Source organism: Monodon monoceros, unplaced genomic scaffold, assembly GCF_005190385.1.
Source record: "Monodon monoceros isolate NGI ecotype Baffin Bay Population unplaced genomic scaffold, NGI_Narwhal_1 Super_Scaffold_6, whole genome shotgun sequence".
Classification (NCBI taxonomy): domain Eukaryota; kingdom Metazoa; phylum Chordata; class Mammalia; order Artiodactyla; family Monodontidae; genus Monodon; species Monodon monoceros.
This window is the reverse complement of record NW_021703783.1, coordinates 54519924-54538481: the sequence shown is the minus strand read 5'-3', so window position 1 is coordinate 54538481 and position 18558 is coordinate 54519924. Positions and strand designations below refer to the sequence as shown.

At 41.4% G+C, this 18558-nt stretch overlaps 1 protein-coding gene across 3 annotated transcripts in view; it reads left to right on the top strand.

Moving 5' to 3' along the window:
• The window catches only part of PTPRB (protein tyrosine phosphatase receptor type B), a 116127-nt gene that overhangs the window by 57178 nt on the left and 40391 nt on the right, over window positions 1-18558 (top strand). For all 3 annotated transcript variants that reach the window (XR_003791074.1, XM_029205019.1, XM_029205018.1), the window contains 8 exons: window positions 1965-2228; window positions 6179-6442; window positions 6973-7236; window positions 8034-8297; window positions 10460-10729; window positions 14108-14371; window positions 16193-16456; window positions 17208-17489. Coding sequence is in view for 2 of the 3 variants with exons in the window: in XM_029205019.1 (XP_029060852.1) it covers window positions 1965-2228; window positions 6179-6442; window positions 6973-7236; window positions 8034-8297; window positions 10460-10729; window positions 14108-14371; window positions 16193-16456; window positions 17208-17489 (2136 nt within the window). In the remaining variant the exon portion in view is untranslated. The remainder of the gene's footprint in view (window positions 1-1964; window positions 2229-6178; window positions 6443-6972; window positions 7237-8033; window positions 8298-10459; window positions 10730-14107; window positions 14372-16192; window positions 16457-17207; window positions 17490-18558) is intronic.

The window sequence follows — 18558 nt, the reverse complement described above, 5'->3', positions numbered from 1 at the left end:
ATACTAAAACAGTTTGATATCTGAGATCACTTGATAAGTGGGACTTGTAATTATTTTTATACCTGTATTTTAATGGCAACAGATGTATCAATATTTGACCATTATATAACAGAAGTATGCAAAAACGAGACAAGAAATTCTTTGAAGAATGATAATAAAGTCTTAAGGAGAGGACAAGATATGAATAAATATAAACATCAGTTATTTTATTCAAACACATTGAGTGCAGACATTATCATGAGAAAAGAGAAAAATGGGATATTACTATAGAAACACAATAACTAGAGATTTTGAAAGGTGCCTCAATTAGTAAATTCTGTACATGGTAGATTGTAAAAAAATTCAGTGGCTAAAACCTAGATAATCATTACCATCTACTCAAATTACTGAAGTATTAGTCAAGGTTGAAATAATTCACTTATATTTCCACAGAGTTGAAACATATATATAAACCCTCCCAGCTTAGATAAGGTGGCAAAATATTTAAAATTGAAGATATCAGATGTGCTTAACAAATCTAATTATAACCTGAGAAAATGCTCATTCTAAAGAAAAAAAATAAAATCTTTTTTTTAAACATGAATTTATATTTTTGGTGAAACTTTTAATAATTATATCTTTTCTAATAAAATGTTAATAGTTGCAAATATTCCCAGCAGTTTTGAAAAACAAGCATAGTTATTCTGAGAACAACCAAGGGACATACAGATGGTTAGATGGATGAAAGAAGGACAGGGAAAAAAAAAGGATGGAAGGCATCAATACATAAATAGTATGGCTAAAAGTTCAATGTTATATCTGGGAAATGTCCATATGCATGGAACAGCATTAGCAGAATTATTTAGTAGAGTGCTGTTTATAATTTTGGTGATGGATAAGTGCTTGTAAATGCACAGAAGACTTTGGGGATTAAACCGCAAAGTCAGAGCATATTAGATGAGAAGGATTCTCAGAGGTCATCTAGCCAAATCCCGTCCATTATATGTGATGTAGGGTTATTGACAATTATATGAAAATATATAGCTGAAGTCAGTCAACCAAAGATGAAAACAGTAGTGCAGTTCATATATACTATATATTTTATTCTTATATTCACTACTGACAGTACTATTTGTCATGCATTTATTTCTAATACATGGAACAACTATTATTCAATACCATGATTATTAATTTGCAGACTGTGCTTCTAGGCAGGGAACTCTTTACAGTCATCCACATCTTTTCCATTTTTGTATACTTGGAAAATAGTTGGTTCTTAGTAAATGCTTGTGACGCTAAAACCCCAACTGAGAGAAGCACATAATTATGGTGGACATCAGAATGGCCATTATTGCCACAGCATGTCTTTCTGCCCTTAAGTCCGGTCTCCAGACTTATTGCTTCCAGGATAGGCGTTTAGGTTTATTTCTCACCACTAGAGGGCAGGAAATGCTTTGCGAAGAGAAATACAACCCCTTCACCTGTGTAAATGATTAGACTCTCCAGGAATAAATAAATTAATCACAAGAAGGTCGAAGCTATCCCAATGTCTAAGACTTTTAGAAAAGCTATTGCACTCTTCACCTTTCCCCTCAAAAACCTTTCCTTATTGATGGGTTTGATTCAAGCTCTTTCATTTAGATAGTTAATGTCTGTTCCCTTTCCTACATAGGGGACTTCCTGACACGTTCACATAAAAAAACCTCCACTTAAAATACTTTACAAACAACCACACCATAAAAATGCAGTAGCAGCATCCTTGTATTTAAGAGGCATCCAAAAGACTTCCTTGGATTTTTGTCTTGGTTAATCTTATGATGTAAGAACTCTCAGCTTCCAGAAGCTACAGTGAAATCGTCACCCTTCCTTGACCTCATGGGTAATCAGATCTCCTGAGTCCACACTGTTTTTGCCCACCGCAGTAGATGACTCAGACTCTTGACTGTGCCTTTCTTTTTAAATTTTCTCCCCCTGTTAAATCCCAGTCCCTTCCAGTGTGAGTGGAGTAAGGGTGAACAACTCTGGTCGCAATGACTACCTCAGTATATCCTGGCTGCCTGCTCCTGGAGACGTGGATAACTACGTGGTGACACTGTCCCACGATGGCAGGGTGGTTCAGTCCCTCGTGATTGCCAAGTCTGTCAGCGAATGTTCCTTCAGCTCCCTCACCCCGGGTCGCCTCTACAATGTGACCATAACGACGAGGAGTGGCAAGTATGAAAATCACTCCTTCGGCCAAGAGCGGACAGGTGAGGATCTCAGGAGGTTCAGGCTCTATGAGAGCCAGCCGGCTATGTGGTTCAGGGCATCACAGATCTGCAGCAATTCTGTAATGAGGGGATTAAAGACCGTTGAGATCACATTATTATGGCGACTTCATATTTTCACGCAAGAAGTTCCTTATGTGAGCAGATGTTACCTTTAAAGTAAGATGAACACCATTTTCGTGGCTAGAATTCATAGTATATTCAAATATAGTAACAGGTATTTCTGTTTAGGGTTGCTAGACCCTGGCTCTATGGATGTTCACTAATTTAATCCTTATAAAGTCCTTATTGAGGTAGTTGTGGTTATTATTCCCATTTTACAGATTCTGATAAGAATCTGATAAAAGCCATTCACTCTCTTTCCAAAGAAATGCACATACCTGCCCTATCCCCAACAAGTTCACGGACAATTTGGGGGTTACTACTTTCCTAAAGTCTACCCACGAAGCACTGGGTGAAAACCAAGGTTCAGGGTAACTTGTCCAACTGTTTAACTTGTTAAAGAGCCGGTGCACTTCAGATCCTGGATTTGAACCCAGTTCTGAATGACTCCAGAGCCTACAAAGCTCTCTGTCCTGAAATCCTTCCTGAAATGTCTGTTGGTCAAGACCACTGTTCATCCTTTTTCACACAAAGTGAAGATGTGAACCTTTATAATTCTGGGACTAAGAGCAAACTCTTAGCAAGGGCTTTGAAGGCCTGGTTGGTCTTCGATGTGCTGGAAAGAGCTAAGTTTAGACAACTACCGTTTTCCCAATATACTTATGCTTCCTGGGGTTTACATCTGAGATTTCTGCTTAAGGTGAGATTAATATTTTATCAAATCTTTCCTGCTGATCTATGGTTTGATATTTGCATTTTAAAATGTCAGTTTTTCCATGAGAATCTGGGACAACTGACACCATCCAATGCCCCAGCACAGGGTCTGGAGCCTAGCAGGCTCCAGAGTCATTCATTGAGTAATGAATGTTTGGTAAATGAATAATCAGAAATCACCTAGATCAGGGGTTTTCACCCAGTGCTTCGTGGGTAGACCTTAGGAAAGTAGTAACCCCCAAATTGTCCATGAACTTGTTGGGGATAGGGCAGGTATGTGCATTTCTTTGGAAAGAGAGTGAATGGCTTTTATCAGATTCTCATAGTTTCTGTGACCTCTGAAAGTTAAGAACCACTGATTTACATTGTTACAGCATGCTAGCATTGAAAGCGTCCTTAGAATGATCTAATCTCGGGCTTCCCTGGTGGCGCAGTGGTTGGGAGTCTGCCTGCCGATGCAGGGGACGTGGGTTCGTGCCCCGGTCCGGGAGGATCCCACGTGCCGCGGAGCGGCTGGGCCCGTGAGCCATGGCCGCTGAGCCTGCGCGAAAAAAAGAATGATCTAATCCCATCTCATTTGAGTTAAAGTCCCAGAGAGAAACTGTGGCTTCTCCAAGGTCACACGGTTGAGCAGTAGCCAAGCCCTACCGCACTCCAGGGCTGTTTCCACTACGTCATGCTCTCCCTGAAAGCACTAGTCAGGGATATAAAGAGATAGTCCCTACCCTCAAATTATTACGTATTGTGCTGATAAGCACGATACTGACTGAGATCTGATTTTTATTTACAAAGCAGCCTTATGTCAGTGTCTTCTGTTGATTAATTTGGAGCCTAAAAATTGCCAGAAATTAAAGGATATGTCATCCAACCACTAGCCCCTTGCTGCCCCTTGGTGTCAATTCATGAATGTTTCCTATTCACATGACCTTCATATTGCAAGGCCTTGTGCTAGGATTGATTTTAAATGCAAGAAAAGTGATCCTTTATTCAAAGCACCCTTTTGATGCTTTACCAACATGAACTTGGATTTGGCACGTGACTAATCAAGGCAAACCACTGCCCCTGAGAAGTCAGTTTAACTGGAGAGTTGTGTCTGAGTTGTTGCCTTGTTGATTTTGGCTGATTGTCTCAATGCCTTCTACATTTCGGGTGAAAGTGTCAATATTTCTAATTTCGTATCACATCATCTCACCATACAGCAAGGCAAGTCCCACAAATTACCCGCAGTTCCACCTGGAGAGCCCCTTACTGACTTAGCATGGTATTCAGTCTGGTTTTTCTTCCTGCTTTGCCTTCAGTAAATTGCCTGGATCGTTGACCTTTCTTAGCCCACACTTACAGTGTCACTTCAGAATTTCTTCGGTACAAGTCTGTGATGACTAAATTCTAGCAACACTCTGATTGGTTCCAGATAAATATCTTGAAAAAAAGCACACCTGCCCTTGCTCCATATCTGTGGTGAGATATATTCCAGTACAAAAACCAGCACACATAAGCCAACAAAGGATAGTAATGCAACTTGTAGGTGTTAAGAAGCTTCATGAAAAATGTAGCTTAGATACCAAAATATTGAAATTTCTGGGTCATTTCATGCTTTGGAAGAAAGTGGAAGAGAAAACTTGGACATAGGCGTGGCATGTGGTCAGAGCAGAAATCCCTTAACATAAACCAGACACAGACAGAGGCTACCCAATCCAGAGAACATGCTAGTATTAAGATAGAAATTTAGGGCCCTGGATCTGATTGAGTTCATACTTCTTTTCAATGCTCCTTCTCATTAATATTTATAAAATCCAGTTATAGCCAAATAGTAATGAATCTAGGGCCTAATTTTGAATTAAAATACAGCCCCAAATGAAAAAATAGAATATCTTTAATATCATGCTCAAAATACAGAATTGCCTTATTTTAAGTGTTCCTGTTAACAAGCACTGATTGATTGATCAATTGAGAAAAAACCCATGGGTACACAGATTTGTTTGTTCGTTTGTTTATATGTTTATGGGGAATGTCAGGTGTACAAAGTTGGATTAATCATAATTCTTGGTTCAGGATCCTGTGCACCAGTTGCCACTGCTGTTTGTTTTTATGGCATTTAATTAAATTTAGACATTTAGTTAATAATTTTTAGTAATTTAATATGTACTTGAGAAACCACTACCCAAAATAAAAGCTAGGGACTTGATAATAATCTATATCAGATCATGTATTTCACACCTCACTGGTCCATCCCAAAGTAACCATCATCTTCACTCTTATTTTTCTCTCTTGTCTTCCATCCTGCAGTTTTATTATTTATGTAATCCTAAAATTATATTTTTAAAATTTTAGTTGTTTTAATACAAAAAAAGGTATTTTTTATGCAGTATGTAATCTTTGGGGACTAAGATTTTTCACTTAGTATTATCTTGATAAGATTCATCCATATTTTGTGTTTTGATATTAAGGGTGAAATCCATATTTTTGTGTTTTGAGTTAAGAAAAATTGTGACTGCTGTATAGTATTTCACTGTGTTCATATACCATTTCATTCATCCAATCTCCTGTAGATGGGCATCCTCTCTCACACTTGGTTTTATCAAGTTTTTAAATTTGCCAAGCAAATGGATGCAAAATGGTATTGTGCCACGGCCCTGACTTGCATTTCCCTTGATCACCAATGATGTTGAACATCTTTTCACGTATTAGTTACCATATGTGTTTCCTCATCTTCCGTTTTTCTTTTGGATTGTGTATACTCTTCTTGGTAACTTAGTATCATATCTTGAGTCACCAAGGTATGCTGGAATTGTTAATATCATTGCCATCATTCGTATTAATCATCAGGTATTATGTTTAATGCTCCGTTTTGTACATGACACTTTGTGTAGGCTAACAACAGGGTTAGAATTAATTCATCAGGTCTGTAAAAAGATCCATTTAATCAGTCCAAACTGATTTAACTGATAACAATCTTTCCCCTCCAGAAATTTGTGATCTGAAGGTCTAAGATTTTTCTTGTAAATGCACACAGTAAAAATCTACTCACTTTCCTTTATCATCCCGTGTTGTCATCTGTGATCAGTTGCTCCCTCAGAACCATTAAATCTCTAGCTGTTTTCTGTTCTCTTTTGCAGTGCCTGACAAGGTCCAGGGAGTCAGTATCAGCAACTCAGCCAGGAGCGACTATTTAAAGGTATCCTGGGTACATGCCACCGGAGACTTTGATCACTATGAAGTCACCATTAAAAACAAAAACAACTTCATTCAGACGAAAAGCATTCCCAAGTCTGAAAACGAGTGTATATTTGTTAAGCTAGTCCCTGGACGGTTGTACAGTGTCACTGTTACTACAAAAAGTGGACAATATGAAGCCAGTGAACAAGGGAATGGAAGAACAAGTAAGTGGAAAGATTGCAAAATTTGGTAGTTGGTTGGGACTTGAAGGTCATCGAGTAAATAATTTATCTGAACCTTGAATTTTCTCTGCTTACTGATCAGTAAATTACATTCCCAGTTAGTCAGTTGGAGCCAACATCGTTCAGCCAAGCCATGGCCTATAATTACAGAATATTTATTGGCAGATAAAAGCAAGCATAGTGGGGTAGCAGGAACACCAAATTTCTCATTTTTCTTCCCTGTCCTCCTGCATTGTGGCATTTAAAGTTCTAGATGTCTTGTTTTATCCTAGGATTGAGATCAAAACTCATTTTACAATTATATTCTACCAATACTTAGCATATAAGATTTATGCCAGAAAAAAAATTACAATTGTAATAGTTGCTTCCAATTTTTCTTGTTTAATTATGCATGAAGTAGCTGAAGTGGTTTATTCGGGAAAGGGAGATGTTTGCCAGTTCTGTGAATGTGATTCATAAATTATTGTGTAGTAAACTCTGATCAGTCACTTTCCTGAAATGTCTTCTCATAGTCCCGGAAGCTGTTAAGGATCTCACATTGCACAACAGGAGCACTGAGGACCTTCAGGTGACATGGACACGAGCTGATGGGGACGTCGACCAGTATGAGATCCAACTGCTCTTCAATGATATGAAAGTATTTCCTCCTTTTCACCTTGTCAGTACCGCAACTGAGTATCGATTCACCTCCCTCACACCAGGGCGCCAGTATAAAATTCTTGTCTTGACGATCAGTGGAGATGTACAGCAGTCAGCCTTCATTGAGGGCTTCACAGGTAATTGGAAATCCGGCTCTAGAACCTGACTAGATAGTGCGGTGCATTTAGCATGTTGGGTAGCCAGGCGTTTTGGTTGAGGATTTAAAGGGCTAAGGGGTTGGGGGGGGGGTGGCAAGAAGGGAGAAGGTTATCTTGAGAGTGACAATAATGTTGTCCGAGCTGGTTTAACAAAACTAAAGTACGATGTAGGGGGAGAAAAAAAAGCTTTCTGAAAAATAACATTGAATTGATATAAATAGCTGTTGCCTGTGAGGCTTACAGATTAAATATAAATAACCTGATTGGTTGGTTGGATATTCCTTCTTTGGAACTCTATTAGGAGTGTTGCTATAATAGTTAACATTTATTAAGAGTTTACTGTGAACTAGACACACAGCAAAGTACTTTATATGTACATTTTGTTCAGTCCTAACAATTTCATGGGCTGGTCGCTATTATTATCATTGCTGTTTTTCGGATAAGGAGACTGAAACTTACAGGGGTTAAGCAGTTTGCCTATAGTCCCACAACTAGTAGATAAGAAAACCAAGACTTGGACCAAGTCAATCTAGTTAGCGCTCACTATATAACTGGCATTCTTCATTTCCACTCACTGGCCTTGATGTCCCTCTAAACTTCCCCCATCAACTTCAGCTCAAGCAGAAAAGTCAGAGAAAAATGGTAGATTGATACCAATATTTTTCATATGTATTTTTTCAGTAGATGCCAAAAGGTAGGAAGCACGAAACTTTTAGTTGAAAATTTCCACAGTTCATTCTCTAAGTGATGGTTTTTAAATTTATTCTCTTTTTTAGTTCCTAGTGTTGTCAAAAATATTCACGTTTCTCCCAACGGGGCGACAGATAGCCTGACGGTGAACTGGACTCCAGGTGGGGGGGACGTGGATTCCTACACGGTGTCAGCGTTCAGGCAGAATCAAAAGGTTGAGTCTCAGACGGTCCCCAAGCTTGTCTCTGAGCACACGTTCCACAGGCTGGAGGCTGGGGAGCAGTACCGGATCGTGATCGCCTCTGTCAGCGGGTCCCAGAAGAACCAAGTAGATGCGCTCGGGCGTACAGGTAAGCGTCCCCCCGCAGAAGGGCCAAATAGTTCTCCATAATGGGACGATGGATGGGCTTGGCCACTCACAAATGGAAAATACCCAAATTCAAAACCACTAAGTTCGTACAATTCAATGTGGTTTCAAGAGCCTTTCTCATGTTTTTTTTCTTTGCATTTTTGTTTCTGAATAGAGTGATTCAAAAACAAATGAAAGGTAATTAGAAACGAAATCATGTGAATAGATTTTTATACTTGCTAAGGGATATAATAGTTGATTCTCTAACTCTGCGTGTTTCAAAATTTTACCCCTTTCTCAAAATTCTTTAAAGAAAAACACACCTATGCCATCTACTTCATTTGTGATGAATTAATAATGTATCTGTTTATTTATATTAATATCACTATTCACATAGTACTTTCAAAACAAAAATAAGCTATCAGCACCACTATAAATGCCAGGCATTTAAAATGATCTTTAACCATACTACAAGGTAGAGATCATTATCTTCAATTTATAGATGAGGAAAGCAAGGCTTAGAAAGTTTATAAAACATTATCAAGGATACATGTAATAAGACCTAGAGCTATAATTCAAATCTAGGTCTATCTGGCTCCAAGCGTCATGCTCTCTCTACTGTGATACAGTATGTACTAGATGTCTTCCGTTCTCATGACCACTTATTTAGCTGTGGGGCATGGGCCTCTGTACTGTGCCCTTCTCTGTGTCTGTTTCATATACGTATATCTCCAACTATATGTCAAGCACTATGTTAGAAAATGGGAATTCAGCAGCAAGATAGAGCCCCTGACCAAAGAAGCTTACAATATAGTGGAGTCAGGTAAAAGGCAACTAAAGTATAGCATGATAAGTGCTAAAATAAAAGTAATGTCAGGATACTATAGGAGCAAACAAAAAGAGTCAGGGAAGGCTTCCAGGAGGAGGTAACATTTAAAAAGATACTAAGAAATTATCCTGGTGAAGTATGTGTTGATCTGGTTCCAGCAGAAAAGCAAAGGCCTGGACGGAAGAGAAAGCATGGCACATTTGCGGAGCTATACACTACTTATGCTAGAATAACGATGTGAGCCACGTGGCCAAGTAGGTAGATGGACCTAATTTCGAAGGGCCTTGTATGCCTTGTTAAAGTGTTTAGAATTGTGGATAGCGATTAAAGGGCCATCAGCATGGCATGCTATGAGAATCTGCCAGACACTGTGTACAGTTAGAAACAGTGGGAAGTGAGGAAACAAGGGACTTGCAGTACTGTGGGTGAGAGATGATGGAGTCCTAGGCTAGTGAGGAAGAGAAGGAGAGAAGTGGAAAGACCCAAGACATGTAAGATTTAGGAGACAGGAATGACAAGACTCGTGTTTGATTCTGTAGAAAGGTGAGTGTGACAAGTTTCTGGCTTGGGTCAAGAGTTGGACCAAGACTTGGACCAACAAAGGGCAATGAGGAGGTGGTGGGAGGGAGATGAGCAGTTCAGTCTGGGCATCTTGAGGGTTGAGGGGGCGGTGTCTGTGGAACATCCAGAGAGGGATGTCATTTGCAAAAATAGATGAGAGATCTGAACTGAGAGTTTAAATTTGGGAGTCATCACCACATGGCTAACAATTCAAACCATGGGAGTGGATGAGATCTCTTAAGGATATTATGTAGAATGAGAAAAAATATAAGCTTAGGACATAAAATATTATTAACAAATAATACTATCTGGCCTTTCACATCAGGAGCTGTAGTACAAACACTGTTATATGCTACTGCTTAGGTCAAGGCTTAAAGCTTTGACCTGAGTTAATCTTGGGAATGAAAGTCTAAACAAGCAACACCATTCAGTCATCCAAACTGTATTCATTGAATGTAAATTTGTTCAGCATTCTTCCACTTTCTAGATACATCGATATGCATCACTCTGCATATTTATCAGTGTCACTTCCACTAATTTTTCTATTTGTTTGACTTCAAGATCCGTCTAAATCAGAGAAGAAAAAAAAAGAGAGAATCTAAGCAGTTACACAGATAATTCAGACCAAGAAATACTTTCTCCTAAGGGCACATGGAAAGTGTCAATGATGCAACCCTGAGGCATCATCTTCCATCTGCAGTTGATGTAGGGACGTTTTTCTCAATTGGTTACTTAACCCTAAGTGATGGAACTGGCCTCTCTTTTCTTTGCAGTCCCAGCGTCCGTCCAGGGAATAACTGCAGACAATGCCTACAGTAGTCACTCCTTAATAGTAAGTTGGCAGAAAGCTGTTGGCGTGGCAGAAAGATATGATATCCTGCTTCTAAGTGAAAATGGGATCCTCCTAAGTAACACATCAGAGGCAGCCACGACTAAGCAGCACAAATTTGAAGACCTAACACCAGGAAAGAAATACAAGATACAGATCCTAACCGTCAGCGGAGGCCTCTTTAGCAAGGAAGCCCAGACCGAAGGCAGGACAGGTAATTCGCACAGCTTGTTGTTTCGTACAACACCTCCCTGTCTGCTATTCCTTAGGAACTGTAGGGCCAAAGGGATGAAGCAACACTGGGAGATGATATATATTTCTTGACACAGCAGGGACATTCACCGTGATTTGCCACTTCCGCCAGTCGGCCTATTCGCACAGCTTTCAGCCCACCACACTCCAATTCAGATTTTGCATCAAAACTGGCTCTATTCATTTCTTATTTTTGCTGTAATAAATTGCCACAAACTTTGCAGCTTCAAACAACACAGATTTATTATCTTATAGTTCTGGAGATCAGAATCTGAAAATAGGTTTTATGGGGCTAAAATCAAGGCGTCAGGTCACAAAAGGACTGTGTTTCTTCTAGAGACCTCGTGGGGAGAAGCCATTCCTCACCCTTTTCAGCTTCTAGAGGCCACTCACATTCCTTCCAGCAGTGGCCTCACTCCAACCGCTGTGTCTGTCACCATATCGCCTTCTCTGCTCTCTTGCCTCCCTCTTCCATCTTTTAAGGACTCTTGTGATCACATTGGTCACCACTCAGACAATCCAGGATAATCTCAAGATCCTGAACTTAACCACATCTGCAAAGTCCCTTTTGTCACATAAGGTAACATATTCACAGGTTCCGGGGATTAGGACATGGGCATCTTTGGGGGCCATTATTCAGACAGCACCACTGGTCTAACTGATTATTTATTTATTAAGCACCCAGGTCTGAAAGGGGTTTGATGTCGATAGGGACATAAAGCTAAGTTAGGCATGCTTCTCGCCCTGGAAGAAGTGACTGACAATTGGGGGAGACAGACACATGGACAAATAATGTCAATACATTGTGATAAGGGTTGTTTGTGAGAGAGGGATGTCCAGCATCAAGGGGAGCATGGAGTCAGGTGGAATTGGGAAGTCTTCTTGAAAGTGACCTTTCAGTACTGTCATGAAGGATGAAGCAATTCTCCACGTGGAGAAAAGCTAGAAGGACACCCAGTGCAGACAGACGACCACGTGCCAAGACAGGGAGGTGTGAGAAGGAGCAGGGAGATTTTGCGGTGGCCGAAGTGTGTGTTACATGGTGGAGACGTGAGGCTGGAAAGGCAGGTTCGGGCCAGATTAGATAGTGCCTGGCGTGCCTTCCTCAGGAATTTATTTTTCATCTTATAAAATAAATAAAAGGAGACAATAAAAGTTTTTCAGCCAGACAGTGAACGTTCTGTAATAAAGATTTGTACTTTAAAAAAGAAAAAGGTAAATCAGATGGCAATGGGGGATAGATTGAATGGAGAAGAGACCAAAGGTGGGGAGACAGGCTCATAAATGAACTTGTTATTGATCACCTACTGTGTGCCAGGCACTGTCCTAAATGCTGGATACACAGAAATGAATAAAACAGCCCTCGTGGTCATGAAGCCTCTATTCTAGTAGGGGAGAAAGGCAATGAAGAAAATAAAGAAGTAAAAAATATAGTACGTTAAATGGTAATAAATACTGAGGAGAAAATTAAAGCAGGAAGTGGGTTAGCAAGTGCTAGACGCTAACAATTTTAGATAGTACAGTCCTGAAAGGTTTTGTTGAGAAGGTGACATTTGAGTAAAAGTCTGAAAGAAGTGAGAAAGAGGACCGTGTAGATATTTGGGGAAGAGCATCCTGAAGCAGAGCAAACAGCAAGGCAAAGAACCTGAGGTGGGAGCTTTGGAGAAGTAGCAATGAGGCCACTATTGGTAGAGCACAGTGAGTGACGGCAAAGTGAGGGGAGGTGGTCAGAGAGGCAACTGGGGTCCTAAGGTGATGGCAGTCATAGCAACGATAAGGGTCCAAAGCAAAACTAATGCAGGGGCCCTGATGAAGAATAGTAGATATAGTCAAGAAATAGTCCTGCATTAGATAAGATGGCACTTGGTGGCTGAGTAGAGTATAAAAGGAGGAACAGAAGAAGATTCTACAGTTTCTACCTGGTAGAAGATGATTCTATTAACTGAGATAAGAGAAGCAGGAGGAGAGAGTGTCAAGGAAAAAGATACAGGGCTCAGCTCTGAACTGAGTTTGTGATGTCTGAATGACTTGCAGAGAGAGGTGATCAATAGGTTATTGATAATAGGGGTCCTGAGCTCAGAAAAGTGAGCTGGAGATAAAGATTTGGACAAAAATTCTAGTTAAATCCATGTTTTAGTGTGTTCAGGATGCTATAACGAGAATACCGTAAACTGGGTGGCTTAAACAACAGACATTACTTCTCACAGCTCTGGAGGCTGGAAGTTGAAGGTCAAGGCTCCAGCAGATTTGGTGTCTGGTGAGGGCCCATTTTCTGCATCACAGCGAGCATCTTCTCACCGTGTCCTCACATGGTGGGAAGGATGAGAGAGCCCTCTGGGGTCTCTTTTATAAGGCACTGATCCCACTCATGAGGTCTCCACCCTCGTGGCCTAATCATCTTCCATTCGCTACCCCCTGAAACCATCATTTAGGCCTTTAGGCTTCAACATGAATTTCCGGGAGGGTCGGGGTGGAGACACAAACATGCAGGCCATAGCGAGCCATAAAGTGAATGAGACTGACTGTTTCGCTAATGTTATAGAATATGAAGGAGACAAAGGGTGAAACCATGGGAAATACCAACTTTTAAGGATCTGGCATAAGGAGAGGGGAAAAGCAAAAGAGCCTGAGAAAGTGTTTGGAGAAGAGAACCCAGGAGAGAGGAGACAGATGTCCTGTTCTATTTCCACGGGCATCTTAAGACTTCCATGGTATCAGGCAGCATCTGTGCCAACAGTTTGGAAGCAGGTCATTTCACCTTGCCAGCAGGTAGCACGGAAGGCCAAAAAGGTTCCAAAATCCTAATGTAAACCTTTTTTAAAAAATGGTTTTGGGTTTTGGCTTTTCCTCTTCCTTCTCTTTCCCATGTCTCTGAATCTAGTTTTCTCTTTCTGCCTGATTTTCCCTTTCTTTCATACCTAGTCTCTCCTTCCCACTGCCCTTCCCTCCAATGGTCATTTCTTAGCTCTCAGAGGGCACTCAGATTGCTGGTCTCTGATCTAGTTCCTAGTACTGGAAAAACATTTAGTCACACAGGTCAGACTAACATTTATTTTACATGCAAAAAAATGTCTTTAAAGATAGTTTTCCATTAGTGGGGGTTTTTTGTTGTTGTTCTCTTGTGGTTTTGCTTTTTAACATTAACAGCTTCAGCCTCGCTAATTCACATTATTCGGATTTCTTTGCTCTGGGGTCTCCATGTAGTCAATATTCTTAAAGGCAGGGATGGTGTGTTTTGAGCTGCTTGATGGAGTGTGGCCATCTAGGCACCAACCCCGGGCTGGGTCAGGGTTGGCTGTACCAAACTCAGTCTCGTTCTCTTTCTCCTCAACCTTTCTAGTCCCAGCAGCTGTCACCAACCTGAGGATCACAGAGAACGCCACCAGACACCTGTCCTTCAGCTGGACCCCCTCAGAGGGGGAGCTCAAATGGTACAACATCTTTCTGTACAACCCAGATCGAACTCTTCAGGAGCGAGCTCAAGTTGGCCCGCAAGTCCAGAGCTTCTCTTTCCAGAACTTGCTACAAGGTCGAATGTACAAAATGGTGATTGTAACTCACAGTGGGGAGCTGTCTAATGAGTCTTCCATATTCGGTAGAACAGGTAAGACCTGAACCCAAGCTGTAATGAATAGCAGGGAAATTGTCACAGTACTCACTGGCTTTTCCTTGATTTGTCCTTAGTTTCCTGTTCTACCCACGGTGTAGCTTTATATGAAATTTGTGACCTTTATATGAAATTTCTGACCCTAAATCAGACCTTTGATTATATATCAGAATAGTTTTTGCACTGGTTTTTGCTTTGTTTCCTACACGTGCTTACCTCATAGAGTTTAGTGAAAAAAATGAGTCTGGCTCCTCTACTTGCCAGCAAACTGCTATGCGAGGGTTATAACCCATCAGGGCTCAATTCAAGCTGTGCCTTTCAGCTTTCTACAGGAAATAGATGGAGTGGAGAGCAGGTCCAAAGAAGGGCAGCTACAAATGGGGCCAACAAGCAAAGACTGCTGTGAATCAGAAACACAGCACTAGATGAAGTGAACACAAGAGTTCCAGGAAAATGAGAGAGAGAAACATCCTGGGTTTTGCAAATAAGAAACTGAATCTACTCTTTCTCCATAATTTGAGTCCATTATCTCATTTTTTTCTATTCAATTTTTATTCTTTTTTAAAATATTTATTTATTTATTTATTTGACTGCGCCGGGTCTTAGTTGCAGCATGTGAACTCTTGAGTTGAAGCATGCATGTGGGATCTAGTCCCCTGAGCAGGGATGGAACCCCGGCCCCCTGCATTGGGAGCACTGAGCCTTAGCCACTGGACCACCAGGGAAGTCCCCAATTTTTATTCTTAATTGACAGTTGTTTTTGAGTGCTCTTGTGTGCCAGGCACTGGGCTCACTGTTGCACTAGGAGAGTAGACAAGACTCACAGGGCCCCTGACCTCACAGGGCTCTACACTAGCAGAGAGGAGGAGGGGACAGGACAGCAGATTTTAAAGGGTGATGATTTTGGAACCCCTTAAATCCTCTGAAGGAAATAAACATTATGTTATGACACAGCGTGACTCGGCAGGACAAGACTTAGAGACCCCTTTAGACAGAGAAGGCTTTTCAGCTGAGACCCGAAGGTGAGATGAGCCATGGGAAGAGCTCATTTTAGTCACTCAGCAGGAGTTCTCAGCTTGTCTTCTGAGGGAATGAAAAAGAGCAGCGGATAAGCCATGAGTGGAATTTCCTAGATGTTACCATCTTCAGGGCCATCTGCCCTAGGCACGTCTTCCCTTATCTGCTCATTATGTTTAAAATTCCTCCAACAAGGGACAACAGTCTTCACTCTCCAAAGAATCATGAAGCTTACATACCCACGGGACAGGTGCCAGCCTGACTAATTTATACTGTGGTAGAAATGACTGTTAACACTTCACTTCCCAAGTGAGGTTCCATCAGTATAGATTGTGGGGGAAGAAAGGGCTGAGAGAGAGAACTGAGAACCTAAGAGAGGATGGAGAGGAAGTAAAGAGGCCCAGAGAGGGATGTTATGGGATGGTGGCCCAAGTGAGATGGGCCAGACTGGAAGGGGCAGGAACATTTTATGAACAACTTTCAGGGCTTTTTATATCCTAAGTTATGAACTATTTGACCAGTCTTAGTCATTTCTGAAGATTTCACTTTATATGTTTATCAGAGGACATGTAACGAGCATACAGAAGTCACCACCTCTTGTGCTTTGTTTTATTTTAATTTGTGCCAGGTCTCTAGACCACATGCCCCTAAACTCAAGTGACCTGAAGTAGAAGCAAGATCTGACTCTACAATAAGCACTACTCACCCGTACACCCAACATAGCTTATGTTTTCACCTGTGGGCCAAAATGCCTTTGTTTCTATCTGTCTTGTTTTTAGTAAAGGTTGTCCTTCTCTTAAGTCCCAGCCTCTGTGAGTAACCTCAAGGGATCCAATCGAAACATGACAGACAGTCTCTGGTTCAGCTGGAGTCCAGCCTCTGGGGACTTCGACTTTTATGAGCTGATTCTCTACAACCCAAATGGCACAAAGAAGGAAAACTGGAAAGACAAGGACCTGACGGAGTGGCGTTTCCATGGCCTCGTTCCCGGAAGGAAATACACGCTGTGTGTGATAACTCATAGTGGAGATCTCAGCAACAAGGTCACGGGGGAGAGCAGAACAGGTAAGAAGCCCAGTTGCCAATGGCCAAGTGTTGGTGGGAAGTAGCTTCCACAGGCATGTTTTAATTACGGCCTTATTAATAAGAAATAAAATCGGTAATGAGGTACCATGTGCTAGCCCCTGAACTTGGGAAGGCTCTGTGATAGAATGGGTAAAGGAGACAGACTTTGGGTGAAAAGATCTAGGTCCTTGGCTCAGCTCTACCACTTACCTGTGTGAAGCTGGGCAAGTCACCGAGCATCTCTAAGCCTCAGCTTTCTTATCTGTAAAATGGGGATAGTCATATACATCATCATTGTGTTACTATGATCAGTGCTTTCTAAATTTTCTTATTTCTTGGGCACACACAGATAACATTGATATCTGTGTGCCACCCTGGGGTCAATGAACAAGGCTCTCTGCAATTGCATGTAACTGTCTGTGGACTCTAGCCTTCACATCCCCAAATCTGATGGAATAAATATCTTCTCATACTTGTAATCCATTCAGGGCACACTCATGCTCCATAGCACCCTGGTAAAAAATCTCTGGTTATAAAAATTAAAGAAAATGTACATAAAACACTTGAGGACAGTGTCTCACACGTAGTGAATACTGTAAATGGAAGCTCTTATTATTATATTATTATGTTATCATATTACCTCTTCCTATGAAGTACGTTAAACGTATGTCCGATGTCGCTCAGCTATCTTATTTATATATGTTATGGCATAGAAGTGATTACATGATTTTTTACTTGCTCATACATACAGCCCCAAGTCCTCCCAGTCTTATGTCATTTGCTGATGTTGCGAACACATCGTTGGCCATCACCTGGAAAGGGCCACCGGACTGGACAGACTATGATGACTTTGAGCTGCAGTGGTTCCCCAGAGATGCCGTCACAGTCTTCAACCCCTACAGCAACAGAAAATCAGAAGGACGCATCGTGTATGGCCTTCGTCCAGGGAGATCTTATCAATTCAGTGTCAAGACTGTCAGTGGTGATTCCTGGAAAACCTACAGCAAACCAATTTTTGGATCTGTGAGGACAAGTATGACATGTCTTGATTCTCAGATGAAGTGGGGAGGAAGTATGTGTTGCAACATCTTATTCCAGTGGGGCTTGGTTTAAATCCACATTTTTACCTGAAATTGGTTAGATTTGAGTTCAGACAGAAGTTCTATATAGATTTGTTCATTTATTCAACTTTAACCACAAGAAATAATCTCTGCCCTCGTGGAGCTTACAGTCGAGTGGGAAGTACTATCATTAACAAGACATTTTGGGTGTGATGAAGGAAGTATTTGGCACTAGAGAAACACAGGGTAAAGGCATCTGACCCAATAAAAGGGAGCTTCCTAGAAGAAGAAACATCCAAATCAAAACCCAAGGAAAGGGCTTCCTTGGTGGCACAGTGGTTGAGAGTCCGCCTGCCGATGCAGGGGAAACGGGTTCGTGCCCCGGTCCGGGAAGATCCCACATGCCGCGGAGTGGCTGGGCCCGTGAGCCATGGCCACTGGGCCTGTGCGTCCGGAGCCTGTGCTCTGCAACGGGAGAGGCCACGACAGTGAGAGGCCCGCGTACTGCAAAAAAAAAAAAAAAACAAGGAAAGAGTAAGACTCACCGGGTGGAGATGAAGAAAGAAGTAAAGAATGTTCCAGGTAGAGAGAATAAAAGATTCCAAAACCAGGCAGGAGGCAGGAATAGAAAGGAGTTTAGTTGGCCAGAGGATAATAGGTAAGGATTAGGAGAATCAGGTCATAAAATGTCTTGTGAGCCACGGTGATGATTTTGAACCTCAGTCCATTGGAGCCACTGAAGGATTTTCAGCCGAGATATAATCAAATTTGCATTTTAGAAAGTCACTATGGGGGTGGAACAGAGAACAGATCGAAAGGGGCAAACTAGAAACAGAGGGACTGGTTAGGACATATTGCTGTAAATTCTAAAGATGAAAATACTTCAACAATAAAGTACATATCAGTTTCTTCCCCAAGGGTTTTTTTTTTTTTTTTTTTTTTTTTTTTTTTTTGCGGTACGCGGGCCTCTCACTGTTGTGGCCTCTCCCGTTGCGGAGCACAGGCTCCGGACGCACAAGCTCAGTGGCCATGGCTCACGGG